Source organism: Petromyzon marinus, chromosome 37 (genome assembly GCF_048934315.1).
Source record: "Petromyzon marinus isolate PM22_M1 ecotype Great Lakes invasive population chromosome 37, UKy_Petmar_22M1.pri1.0, whole genome shotgun sequence".
In the NCBI taxonomy this organism is placed as follows: domain Eukaryota; kingdom Metazoa; phylum Chordata; class Hyperoartia; order Petromyzontiformes; family Petromyzontidae; genus Petromyzon; species Petromyzon marinus.
In genome coordinates, this window is record NC_133703.1 from 14,575,532 (window position 1) to 14,588,751 (window position 13,220).

The following is a 13,220-nucleotide window of genomic DNA, read 5'->3' on the forward strand; positions in this document are numbered from 1 at the left end:
ACTGGCCATCCAAGAATGAGAGTCTCACTGCACCGCGAACTTTCAGATGCGCTTCTGCGTCCGTCTGGAACTCTCTTCCTTCCGATATTAGCAAGCTACTGGAGCTACGCACTTTTACATCTAGAAAACCAATTTTGTTAGACCTGCTTTTTGTGTTTAGTTTGTTGTCCTTCCCCCGCATCTCCGATTTGCACGGTTGGCTACGTACGGTGCAAAAGAAGTTCAACATACTAAACTAAACTGTTTATTTTAGCAGATAAGGCCCACTGAGCACTATAGCTCTTTTTCATGAGGTGCTTATCATGTGGAAATGTATAGCACCCAAATACCCTAACGCATGTTTCGAAATATGTGGAGGTAAAAACCGGAGGACCCGGGGAAAAATCCACGTGACCACGGAGAGAACATGCAAACTCCAAATATATAGGTGTCAGGATCGGGATCAAACCCATGACCTCCTGTATACCAGGCGAGGTAGTTAAGATCTCGACACCGTGACGCCCCGACATACATACGAATTGTGAGATCAATGTTTTCTGTTATGGCTTACAGTGCTTCCCTCCCACATGTCATAGCACAGTGGCCCGCTTTTGAGAATTACGTCACGGCGTCTTCCAGGCAGTAACGTCTCATAATGCCCCACCAACCTTTCTTGACTGGGACTCAAAGCTCTCAACCCATACAGGTATGGTAGTGTAGTGCATACCGTGTTAACCCATACGGTTTACCCGGTATTCTTGTACAGGGAAATTGAGTTTTCAGGCACATACGGCGTACAGCTGTTTGAATATGGCATTTTTTTTGTCTATTTGTTTGTGTTTCTCCCTTGTGATGGGACTTTGTCAGATACACGTTGAGATTTATAAGGGCACGGGGTGACCAATAAGGTCTGAATTGGTCTGTAATAAGGTAGGTACTGATAAGGGGTTGACAGGTGTAGGGACTTGCTACTTCAATGGCAAGCAGGCAAAACAACACTTGGCTATTAACCTAAAGAGCGAGGTTATCAAGACCATTGAAAAAATATCGGTGCTGTTCATGAGTGCCATTTAACATCGACGTATATATTGCCTGCTACCAAACACACTGAGGACCTCAACACATGCACGTACAGTCCGTTACGTCAATCCACTGCTGTATGAGGGCCACCATGGTGCTGGTGATGTGCATCTTATCGAGATTTTGGTTGTTCCAGGATGTTCACGGACGTCTCAGCTGAGATCGTTCTGCACGCTTCTGCTATGTGCTGTTGAAGTTGACCTTTTTTTTTGTTCAAACTTCAGCGTATGAGCGATACGTTGCCCACTCAAACTTGCCACCGTCTCGTTATAACTAACCTGTGAATGGATGACGCTTTTTTACGGACGTCACGGATTCCACACGTTTGCACTCCGTTTGTGGATAGTTAATTTTTAACCACCGTGATCACGCACGTGCACTCGTAATGTATCGCCACATTGCTTTGATGTGATGCCATAATGCACCGCGCGTGGGATATTGCAAACACCCCTCATGGAATGCTTTGTTGAGACTTCCCTGCCCGAATGATCACGAAGCTGCCTTTAAGCAGTGAGTGGTGGCGAGCAAGCTGGGAAAAATTGCAACCATGCTGACCTCCTGACTCCTGCTGAATGAAAAATAAGGATTTGGTGTAGCTACGCCCACCTAACAAACTAGATTCTATGCGAGTGCTAAGTTTTGTTTTTTTCGTCACTAGATTGGATGATGGTCAGTGGACGAGACTGGTGGTGGAACGTCGCTCAAAGGAGAGGACGTAGGATGAGCACCGCAGAGATGGAGCAATGAGATCAGGAGTGAGACGTGAGGGAGCGGAATATGAGGGAGCGAGGCACGGGGGAGCGAGACGTGAGGGAGTGAGATGGATGGTAGCAGCTCTAGACTGTGCGTGATGGAAACGGCGTGGGGAGGCCTTCATCCTGCAGTAGATACAAAATGGCTGATGGCGATGATGTTAGGATTGAATCTAAATAATATTATTCGTGCACCTCCACTGAGTTAACAGTGGAAATCTCATGTTTACCATGGAGGAGGCCATTCTGCCCTTAGTACAACTACTCTTGACCATGCAGTGATGGTGAGCTGAGGTAGCCCTCCGACTAGGATTTGAGGTGGTCAATTTTCTATGATGTTAGTCATCAACGCCGTGAAGGAAAAGGAATGGAACTTGTCTGAGAGGACGTCAGGAGATGGAGTGATGAAATCTGTTTATGTGCAGGTGCTATGGGTGGATGACTGCATCGCAGGATCATGAGATGTGATGGCAGCTTGAGGAGGCCTTCATCTGGCAGTGGATGGACGATGATGATGATGATGATCGAAAGTAGAATGACATTTTGAAAGTCAAGGTAATTTAAAATGACGGCTTAAAGAGAAATGAATGAACACACTTCGTTCTTCCTCTTTATTGTTGTTCAATTCAATGAAAGAGAATAGACAATATACGAATACTTTATAGAATAAATGCCGTGCAACTCAAATGTGTCATCGCCGCACGTTAGACGCTGTCGCTTTCTCACCGATACGCCCGCTCGCAATTCATTTATTATTCCTTAAAACTCATCGGAAGCCAAAAAAACGACACACTTTCAATTTGAAGCCTCGTTTAGATCAAACGTCTCACGAAGACGCGTTGATCGGCCTTCGTATTAAACGCTGCAGTATTTTCTGTTTGACTACATGGTGACGGAACAGCGGAAAAATATATCGAAGAGAAAGTGCGTCCTCATGTAAATTTAACAGAAATCATTTTCCTCCAACTGGTGAAAAGGGGGAAAAAGCTGTCAAACGTTCTTGCCGAAGACGCGGGGTGGTTTGGTGGGGCGGGCTTCTGACTGGAGCTTGTCACGTGCTCAGCGCAAATCTCGCCGAGCGGTTTCATTCTCTGCTCTGAAACAGCTTTTTTGTTGTTGTTGCAGCGTGCACGGGGAACGCACCGCTCTCTTGCGCTCCCGTGACTTTGTCAAAGCCAGCCTGGTTCACACGTGAAACCGTGTTGCATCACCGAGGCGGGAGTGGTGGCACCAGCGGTTAGCGCACCACGCCATGAACCCGGCGGTCCTGTGTTTCGATGATTATCTGAACCGGTTCTGGGCCTCCCTTAGGTCGACTCATCCTCAGATGAGTAGCAGGCATGGTGTGTAAACATCGCCACTGGGGAAACAAAGGTGGCCGGGCGTGGTGCTGAACGCTCACCCCTCGCATGGTTGCAATTTTTCCCAGCGTGCTCGCCACCACTTGCTGCTTAAAGGCAGCTTCGTGATCATTCGGGCAGGGAAGTCTCAAAAAAGCATTCCACGAGGGGTGCATCACCGAGGCAGGAGTGGTGGCGCCAGAGGTTAGCGCACCACGCTATGAACCCGGCGGTCCTGTGTTTCGATGGCTAACGTCATTGGCGAGTGACATCTGCACTGGTCCTGGAAACCCTACACCAACCCGCAATCACCAGTGTGGTGAAGTATGGGAAAACAAAAACCTTAAAAGACATGGCAAAAGGGAGGCCTTCAGCCAGCAGTGAATTGGTAAAGGGATATAAATGAGTATTATTATCATCATGTTTTAGTAATTGGAGTGAGCAATAAGTGATTTGCTTGAACTGATACATTAGTCACTCTTACGTTGGTTAAAGGGGTTGAGGATAAAATCAATCCTGTTATCCAAATGTATTCGTGAATAAGTCACCCAAAATTGGTCTCTTGCAGTTTACGATCATCTGTTATTCCCATGTCTCTTTGCGAATAAGAGAACGCGGTAGGATATTCATCCTATTATCCACGTTTATTTATTGAATTGCCCATCTCTTGGCAAGTGTTTCACAGCTACAGTTTGTTACTTCACGGTTACTTGGTCACCAATCAGTGGTGAAGTACCAAGCCACCATGTCCAAATAAACTAGGCAGGCGGTACCACTTCCTGGGTTTTTTGGCTCGTGCTGTACAGCATTATTTCAGCACGATGTCCAACGTTTCACTCCACACGCTGGGAACCTCTTCAGGCTTTGATGAAGCTCCCAGCATTGAAGGGCCGAGGAGGCAATCTCAGCCAACCGGTGTGTCGCGCCAGTCGGCCAGACACCTCCTCTGCTGGCTACACCTTCAAGTGCCAAAACGGTGCCGCCCTGCCCCCTGAGATCTGATGGGATCAGGCTGCAGGTAAGATTAACAACAACAACCACTAAGTGGCGGTGACGTCAACACGACGCTTGTGCCAGACTATGTGCACGTTGAGGCCACGTGAAGTGTCGAACGCCCGCTGGCAGGATGTCACGGGGCAGACCCAGGTTCCACGGGTCGACTGACTGAGATGACCGGCTGATGCACCACCTGTGCCCCCTACTGTGCCAACTTGCTGTGCTTTAGCCACCCGGCGCTCCGCTCGTTGTTGTGAGCGTCGCTCCTCCCCCCTCTGTTGTTGTTGGAGGGCGACTGCCTCCAACTGCCCAGTAGCGTCATTCACGAGCCTCCTCCACAGAGGCCGATCTTGACACCGCTGGTACCAGTCATCGGCAAGTCCACTCAGCTCCACATCCTCCTGTACCACATCACTCCATCTCTTCTCTAACCCGTGCCGCGCCCGTTTATCCCCCTCAATCCGGCCGAACAAAAGCTGTTTAGGCATGCAGTTACTGGGCATGCGGGCTACATGACCCAGCCACTGCAGCCTTGCCCACCGGAGGAGCTCACTGATAGGACTTTGTCCAGATCTTTCAGGGATTTGTGAGCTCCTCAGCCTGGTTAAACCCAGGATGGATTGTAGGCAGGCCAGCCTAAATGTTTCTAACCGGCGAAGATGTTCCATGAGGGGGGGTCCACGTTTCGCAAGCGTGGAGAAGGGAGGGAATGACTGTGGCCGAGAAGACCTGAAGCTTCGTGCGGAGCGACAGACCAGGTAGCTTCCACACAGCGTTACGCAACCGATGAAATGATAATGCCGCTCGACTGATTCGGAGTGAGACCTCTGTTGTTAATCCGGAGCCAATCATGAGCACACTGCCCAGGTATGGGAAACTCTCCACTCTCTCCACAACTGCCCTATCACCAATTGGTGATGTGTGGGTGGATTGTCCGATGGTACAAAATACCCAGACAGGTGCTTAGTTTTCGTGGGGATGATGGTAAGGCCCCACCTCTTAGTGGCAAGCTCCAGGTTCAGCAGCAGCACCTCCAACTCCTCCTCTGAGTGAGCAGCAATTACCAGATCATCAGGATACATAACATGATTCAGCAATAGGGAGTCATCCCTTGACCGCACCTGGGCACCGATCAGCCTCCCATTGTATCTGTACCAGGTGGAAATTCCTCCGGTACAGCTATTGAAGGCTTCACAAACTACGTGGGCGAAATAGATGTTAAATAATGTGGGAGCCAGAGGACATCCCTGTTGCACCCCAAGGTATACAGGGATGGCTCCGACTCCCGGCCACGTAGTTTTACCCGGACCCACTCACCATCATGAAGGTCCTTCATGATCATGAGCAGAGTGTCAGGGACTCCAAAAGCACGAAGAACAACCCAGAGCCCAGGCCTACTGATGGTATCATAGGCCTTGACCAGGTCAATACAGCAGAGAAGTAGGTCTTGTTGGAATTCACTACACCTCTGCTGTAGCAGACGAACAGAAAATATGGCATCTGTGCAGGACCGCCCTTTCCTGAAACCACATTGGGGCTCCGCATGCCTCTCCTGAGCGTGCCTAGCAAGGTGATGTTGAATAATCCTTGCCAGGACCTTTCCCGGCACACTGGTGGTCCCCCTTCTTAAAGAGGGGGACCACCAGGGCATCCTTGCAATCCTGCGGAACCCGTCCAGTGGTCCAGACTGTTGTTATGATGTCATGTAGGGCAGTCTGTGCACAAACGCCACCCTCCCTCAGCATTTTGCTTGGGAGATCACCTCGGCCCGGTGCCTTTCCTGATCTCAGACTCCGGATCGCCTTCAGTACTTCCTCAACAGATCGCACCTCATCCAGCCACTCACAGAGGGTGACTTCTTCCAATATTTGAGGCACAGCAGCCTCGGCAGGGTCATCCCCACTTTGTGCCATGTTGTTTTCCAGGCTGAGGGATTTCTCCTCCCCCAGGACCTCACAGAAATGCTCAGCAAATCTGTGAACCTGTTCCTGGGGGTCGGAGATTGGATTACCATTCTTTCCTCTAATGATGGTAATAGATGTGGCGCTGCAGGTTACTTTTTTGCGACCACCACCCATCCTTGCAGTGCCTCACGGCTTTCTGAACCTTCGAGCGAAGGCTGTGGTAAGCTTCCTCATTCTCCGACGTGGGATGCTGTAGCCGATAAGAGTGGGCCTGTCGCTTTTTCTCAGCCAGCCTGAACACCTCCTCTGTCAGCCAGGGTCTCTGGGGAGGTTTGGACCGTGTATCCAAATCAGCCATTGCAGCTGCATGAGCCACAGTCCTAAACCTCGCCCATTTCCCCTCGACATCCGGAGGAGTCTGGGACGATGCCAACCGCAGCAGCAAGCGGTGATAATATTTCCGTTTGTAACTTTCATCAGCTAGCTGAGACCATGCCACTATGGGTTTGAATGGGGTCCTGGGTGTACACCCGCCACCGGAGTGGAAGAATGGCAGGCGCATCTTACATATGACAAGTCGATGGTCAGTGGGCAGATCAGCTCCACGATAGGTCCTGGTGCCAAGGACATGGGCCCGCATCCGCTGTTCCGTCACTATGTAGTCAAACAGATGTTCTTGCTTGGACCCGACATGCATCCATGATGTTTTGTGGATGGGCCGATGCCGGAACAGCGTGTTGGTAATTACAAGCCCATGGGCTACACAAAAATCTAGCAGCCTCCTGCCGTTGTTATTGAGCTGATCTGGCCCATGCCTTCCAATCACTCCAGACCAGGTACCAACATCAGGTGCGGTCAGGACACTGTGCGACATGCGCGCTTTGATTATTGATTTGTTTACTTTTCACTTCCCACCAATTTGCCGTGGAACGGGGTGAGGGGGGGAGTGGGAGCGCCGGGGGTCCAAGGGATGTACGTTCGCGACGTCTCTTCACATTTTGCGAGCTTTGACATCTGCTCAGAATAGCAAGACAGCGAGGTCTCGGAAACTTGCGAAGGCTGGCTCCCGGGATGAGGCACGAGGTGTGCGGACACTTACGTTGTCTAGATGACAGCGCCGCAGGCCGCGAGTGCTGTCACTTCCAGATCCCGCGTCGGCTTAGCTTTCTCAGGCCCAGTGAGTTAATCTTCTGCTGTGGAAGTTATTTTTTTATTTCTATATGCCAGCACCCACCAGGGTCGCCGGGTTCAAAGCATGCCTCGCCTAAGCAGGGCTCGCACGGTGGTCGTTTCCACGGCGTGACCCCTTAGCTCGCTGATCCAATCGCCGCGCTTGTGGAACGTCGTGGCGCGAGCGTGAGCGACACGGAAACTCGCCACCTTGGTAAGGAGTGTCCCATCGTGATTATGTTGCTGCGGTCCGAGGTGGGGTTGGTGGACCATGTGTAGATGGTTAGGGACTATAACGAAACATCGGTGTATCTGTTTCCGGAGGGTTATATGCGATTATTGAAGGGCTTGCATGGCACCACACGTTTAAGAATCCATATATTTTTTTTACTTATGCAAAACAGTTGTGTTTAAGGTTATTATAGTGAATACAACTATACAACCGAGAGGGAAACCACCCTTCAGAAATGGTCCAAGATAGATGGAAAAAATATGGCAATAAAAGAAATATATAATTTGAATTATCTAATCATCGCCTGCAATTGCAGCATTTATTTACATTGTTACGCTGATAATTGGGAGTGCGTGCGTGAGTCACCTACCCACTGGGAGACAAGGTGACATAGAAGGCTGGCAAGTGCAGTAAGTAGGTTAATGACTTGTTTTGCGTGGCCTGTCAGCTTTTTACCCAGCCGCTTGTAAATGTTTCACAGACGCTCCAGCTTCCTTCCAGGGCATGTAAAAACACTAAAAAGATTTTGACAAACATCCCAAAATGTGTGCTTGCCCCACTCGAATGAAAGTTTATATACATATTGTTTTTACGTGCGTGTGCTTACGTGACACTCAATGAATACCAACGTACTGGCGGATTGGTAGTCGGTCGCACGGTCTGAAGGCTGCGAGTTCAAATCGTGGTTGGGGCTGCCTCAGCCCATCATCCCTTCGGGGGACGATAAAATACAGTAGAACACCTCTTAATGACCACCCCTGTTAACAACTAATCGCTAAACGACGGGCCTCCATAGAGCCCAATGTGTCCGCTTACCGACTATTCCCCTGTGAACGACGGGCTGTTGTAGGTACAATAAGTATTAATTGATGCATTGATTAACCATGTTTTTTTATATTATGTGTTTATACCGTTCTTAATATCTTCATGTCTTAATATCCATTGTTTCAACATTGTAAAGTATACTCTCTGGTTCTTTCGGTAAAGTCACATAGGTATAAAATTAAATTAAAATAAATCACGACGTTTCGATTGCAACACAAGCAATCATCATCAGGTGGGAAAACCACATCAAGAAAATGTTTGGCTGTGGTTTTCCCACCTGATGATTATTGTTTGTGTTGCAATCGAAAGGTCGTGATTTATTTTATACCTACGTGACTTTTACCGAAAGAACCTGAGTATGGATTCCTGCCGTCACGAAAGCTTCAAATCTAGATTGTAAAATATGTTTTTTTGGTGAAAATATCTAACTTTCGATGTAATTGGAACGAATTAAGCCTTTCACATGTATTTCCTATACTCGCTTAACGACTGCTTTAGTGGAACCGTTTACTAAGTTGTGGGAAGTCAATATTGGTCATCGTATGGAGAGAGCGGCTGACTACCACCGTGGAATTATGAAATGTTCACAATGCCTCTGGGCCACGAACAGTAATGAGTGCCACATCATTGCTTCTTTGAACAGGGGTAGAATACATTTCGATTTGAAGCTTTCGTGACTGCAAGGATTAATCTTCTTTGGTTCTTTCGGTAAAGTCACCACGTAGAATGAGAATAAAATAATAAAATAACACAATAAAATTCTCACGACGTTTCGGCCACAACGCAAGCGGCCGTCTTCAGGTGAAAGGTACAGAACTGTCGGGACGACAGAGCTGTTATTTTATTATTTTATTCTCATTCTACGTGACTTTACCGAAAGAAGAGGGGTAGAATAAACTTTTTTTTTACCTTGGGTCAAGATCTATATTGTTGTATATTGCTTTATATAATCTCGTGTAAAGACATTTGTTCTTGTATGTGTGACTGTGCATGCCCGTACGTGTCAGTTACATGTGTGTGTGTATGTGTGCATCTTGTCGGGAGCGGTAGTGTAGAGCTTAGCGCGCTGCGTTACGAACCCGTCAACCCAAGTTCGATTCCCGCTCGTGGCCACAAACATCAGTGATGATTATCTGAACCGGTTCTGGGCCTCCCTTAGGTCGACTCATCCTCAGATGAGTAGCAGGCATGGTGTGTAAACATCGCCACTGGGGAAACAAAGGTGGCCGGGCGCGGTGCTGAACGCTCACCCCTCGTGTGCCGCGCCAACCTTCGTAGACGCTGCTGCTCGCTAACAGCGCTTGCCTCAACAGTCTGTTCGGGCTATGGGGGGGGGGGGGTGGGATCTTTGTCTTTGTGTGGTGTATTCTGTGCAATCATTCAGAGCTGTTGAGATTGTGCCCACGAGTCCATCGTCGAGATACTTTCTCGTCATGCAGTAGACGATTCCTTGCGGGTTTGCGCGCACGTGTTCACCGCACGCAGGATGCTGATCCTGGCGGGCGTGGACGTGAACCGGCAGACGCGGGTGGGCACGGCGCTTCACGAGGCCGCCCTCTACGGCAAGACCGAGGCGGTGCGCCTGCTCATCGAGGTGAGAGCCAGGTGCCCGCGAGGTCACACCGGGGCCACGCCGCCTGCCTCTTTCCGCACCGCGGGCGGCGCTCGGCGGGACGCTGGGGGGGTGGGCGCCGTGCCGTCAAATGTCCCTTCGTGACCCTCAGCGCCGTCGCCCGCACCACCGCAGCCTCAACGTTCCACTCCCCCCCACTCCCCCCCCCCGCCCCGGTGACGCTGCGGCCCGGTGGGTGGTGCCGTTCGCCGCTTGTTGCAGAGGTCTGCGGGTTTGGAATTCCGGTTGGCTGGATGAAATGCTTGAGCTGAGTGCGATCCTGCTACTGGAGTCCGATTTCTTTTTTGGGGGGGGATTTCAATGTCTGGGCTGATTTCCCCAAGTACAAATTAGCCTCCTAAGCTCAGCGACAATATCCTTGGCCTGGACTTTAATCAAGCTAAATTTTGATTTAAAGCTTTCGTGACTGCAGTAATTCATATTCTTAGTTTTTTCGGTAAAGTCACGTTGAAGAGAAACAACAAGCTGTCAATGGCCCAAGACATACAGCCCGCAGATACACTGGATATAATATCTTCAGCACAAATCGCAGTCTTTATTTTAGATATCATTCGGGTAAATTGGTCACGTAATTTTCTACTTTCATTTAAGTTTAGCATTGAAAGATATAACCTGTACTCATCGGGTTAAATTTTAAAATATTCTAATTCTAAAAATAAAATATTAACGCCGGAAAGCCTGACACCGTTTTTTTCTGCAGGAGGAACTACGGGCTGTTGACTCCGTAGGGCAGCTTTGCTGAATTCGTAAACCTTTCTCTGGTGCATCACTTACCAATTATCTTGACTCGGTGGCTCCCAAAGAGCAGATTCGTTCCTCAGCGTTTGCCCTCTGAACGATCGTTCGCGCAACATCGGACTATTTTCAGAAGACACATTCGCTCGGCTGAGCGCCATTGGCATAAAGCATCTCTGCAAGCTCATGGAATTGTTCTCAAGCCGAAATCACAGAAAACCTTGATTAGATGAAGCCCAATTTCGGTGACGGTAACGTCGTTTGCAACAGCAGGCCATCGTGTGACGGCGTCATGGTCTGAAATTGCCAAATTTGGTTACACTGCAAATGACTAAATTTTAATCTGCATAGCAAACTGAACTATAAACTATTTTTATTTTCCCAGGTAAGGCCCACTGAGCTATATACTGTAGCTATTTTTTTCAAAGCGACCTGGCCACAAATGATAGCTCGACAAAATGGCCTATGTGGAATTTTCTATCAGCCAAATGCTCTAAACGCATGTTTCTAAATGTGGAGGGAAAACACCAGAGGACCCGGATGAAAATCTACGCGACCACGGGGAGAACACGCAAACTCCAAATATCCAGCCATCAGGGTCGGGATCGAACCTACGACCTCCTGTATACCCGGTGAGGTAGTTAACATATTTCCACCGTGGTGCCCCCAACAACATCACCCCGACTGAGAAAACTTGGCAGGACCTTCCTGAAAACAGAGGCATAAGACTCAGTGAGGCTCTCATAGGTAGACAAGCATAATAATAATCCAGCTGTTACGGTGGCCCATACAACGGATCTACTAGCCACCCCCATCTGTGAGGAGCTGGAGCCAGACCTGCTTCCGCATCAATTTTATCTCCATCATCATCATCATTGTACATAGCAGGAGATTCAAATGTCAGCAGTAGCAACAATCCTAACAACATCATCATCATTATCATCATCTCCACCATAGGAAGCAGGATCAGTTAATCATCGTCATCATAATTTTGTCCACCTTCGTCGCCCTTCCAATGAGCTGAGCGAGTTGGACGGCTGCAATGAAAAATGAATTTCTAGCACTGTGCTCACACTAAGACATTTGCTCGCCACAGGGACAATTTAGACGCAGCCCCACGGTTCGTTTGTCACTGCTGCCCGCTCGTTCCTGTGAGGAGGTGACTACCAGATCGCTCTGTAGGATGATAAGTGATTGTTAAAGTCTAAGGGCGGAAGCGACCCCCGCCTCTGCAGCCACCGCACGAACTGTGACAATTCAAGAGCCACGGTTGGATTGAAAAACAATTCATTTCTGTCATGTCTTTCATGTCTTGTTTGCGTTGTTTTTGGTATCTCTCTATCGTGTTTATCCAGTTTGTGTTTGCTCCATTTGCCCAAATGTAAGAAGCACAATGTCATTTGCATATACCATAGTTTCTAATCTGTAAATATTCTGGCAGATAGTGATCAAGTTTCCCTTGTGGCTAGTATATGACAGTACAGCAAGTATTATTGGGTCTTTTGTAAAGTCACGTAGTGAGGTTATCACTAGCCCCACCCACTTCGTTTATGACCCTTGGGCTACACCCATTTCAAACCTTTAAAACAGCCTGCCTCAGCAGCTTTCCCGCTCTTTTTCTCCTGATGTCGATTGCTTGTGTTGCAATCGAAACGTCGTAGTTTTTTGTTATTTTCTTTGAACCTATCTATGTTACTTTACCGAAAGACACAAGAATATGAATTCCTGCAGTCACGAAAGCTTTAAGTCAAGATAGTACAGCAAGTACACTCTTGATCTGTCCGTGTATTATTTTGAGTTGCATTCTCTTATAAGAGATGGATTTTCTTCAGGTGTTTCCAGTTTCCTCACAGTATGCAAAATGTATGCCGAAAAATGTCCGAAACATCTCACGGAACTGACCTACCGGTCCAGAATTTGAAATGAACGCTGCTGATATTATGAACTCCCAGAGGGCCGTGCGGCTGATGGGCTATGTAAGAAATTTATTTTCTGTTTGGAGAGACAGATATGTGAAGGAGACGGGTTGCCTGCTGGTGTCAGGTTAGGCCCCTTGAGACAAGAAGCTCATTTTCAATGGCCACCCGGCCAAAGTGGCCAAGCATGTTACATGTGAAGGCAGGGTTTTACGGGGCTTTGCTAAACCACGAGACAGGTTAAACATACACCTGAGAGTCACACATGCGGGGAGGGGCTTGCAGTGGCAGCGGCTAGCAGTCGTGACTGTAATTGCTGCACTCGAGCAGATGGAATTGGCCTGCACTTTAGTCAGGCCCGAGTGCGACGTTTGCAGAAGAAGCCACGTGTGAATTGTGTTCAAATGCCACCGGCTGTGATGGGTTCACTCACAGTCCAGTACCCTCCTGAAAAACGGGTCTTGAGGCTTTCATGAAGAAAAATAACTAACTATGATCATTACCTTTATCGTCATCATGACCATCAGTCAGGATCAATATCAACGTAACAGGGACATTATCTTTGCAATGCTTATTGAGTTTTTTAGGTTCAATATAAATGGTACTGTTATGGATCTTCCAAATGGTGATTGAATGACAATAATTACATTGTGATTTT

The 13,220-nt window shown here is 48.3% G+C and overlaps 1 protein-coding gene across 7 annotated transcripts in view; it reads left to right on the forward strand.

Moving 5' to 3' along the window:
* Positions 1 to 13,220, forward strand: part of LOC116949707 (caskin-1-like) — a 416,361-nt gene that overhangs the window by 339,096 nt on the left and 64,045 nt on the right. For all 7 annotated transcript variants that reach the window (XM_032967321.2, XM_032967318.2, XM_032967319.2 and 4 more), the window contains exon 7: positions 9,764 to 9,872. In XM_032967321.2, coding sequence (XP_032823212.1) covers positions 9,764 to 9,872 — 109 coding nt within the window. The remainder of the gene's footprint in view (positions 1 to 9,763; positions 9,873 to 13,220) is intronic.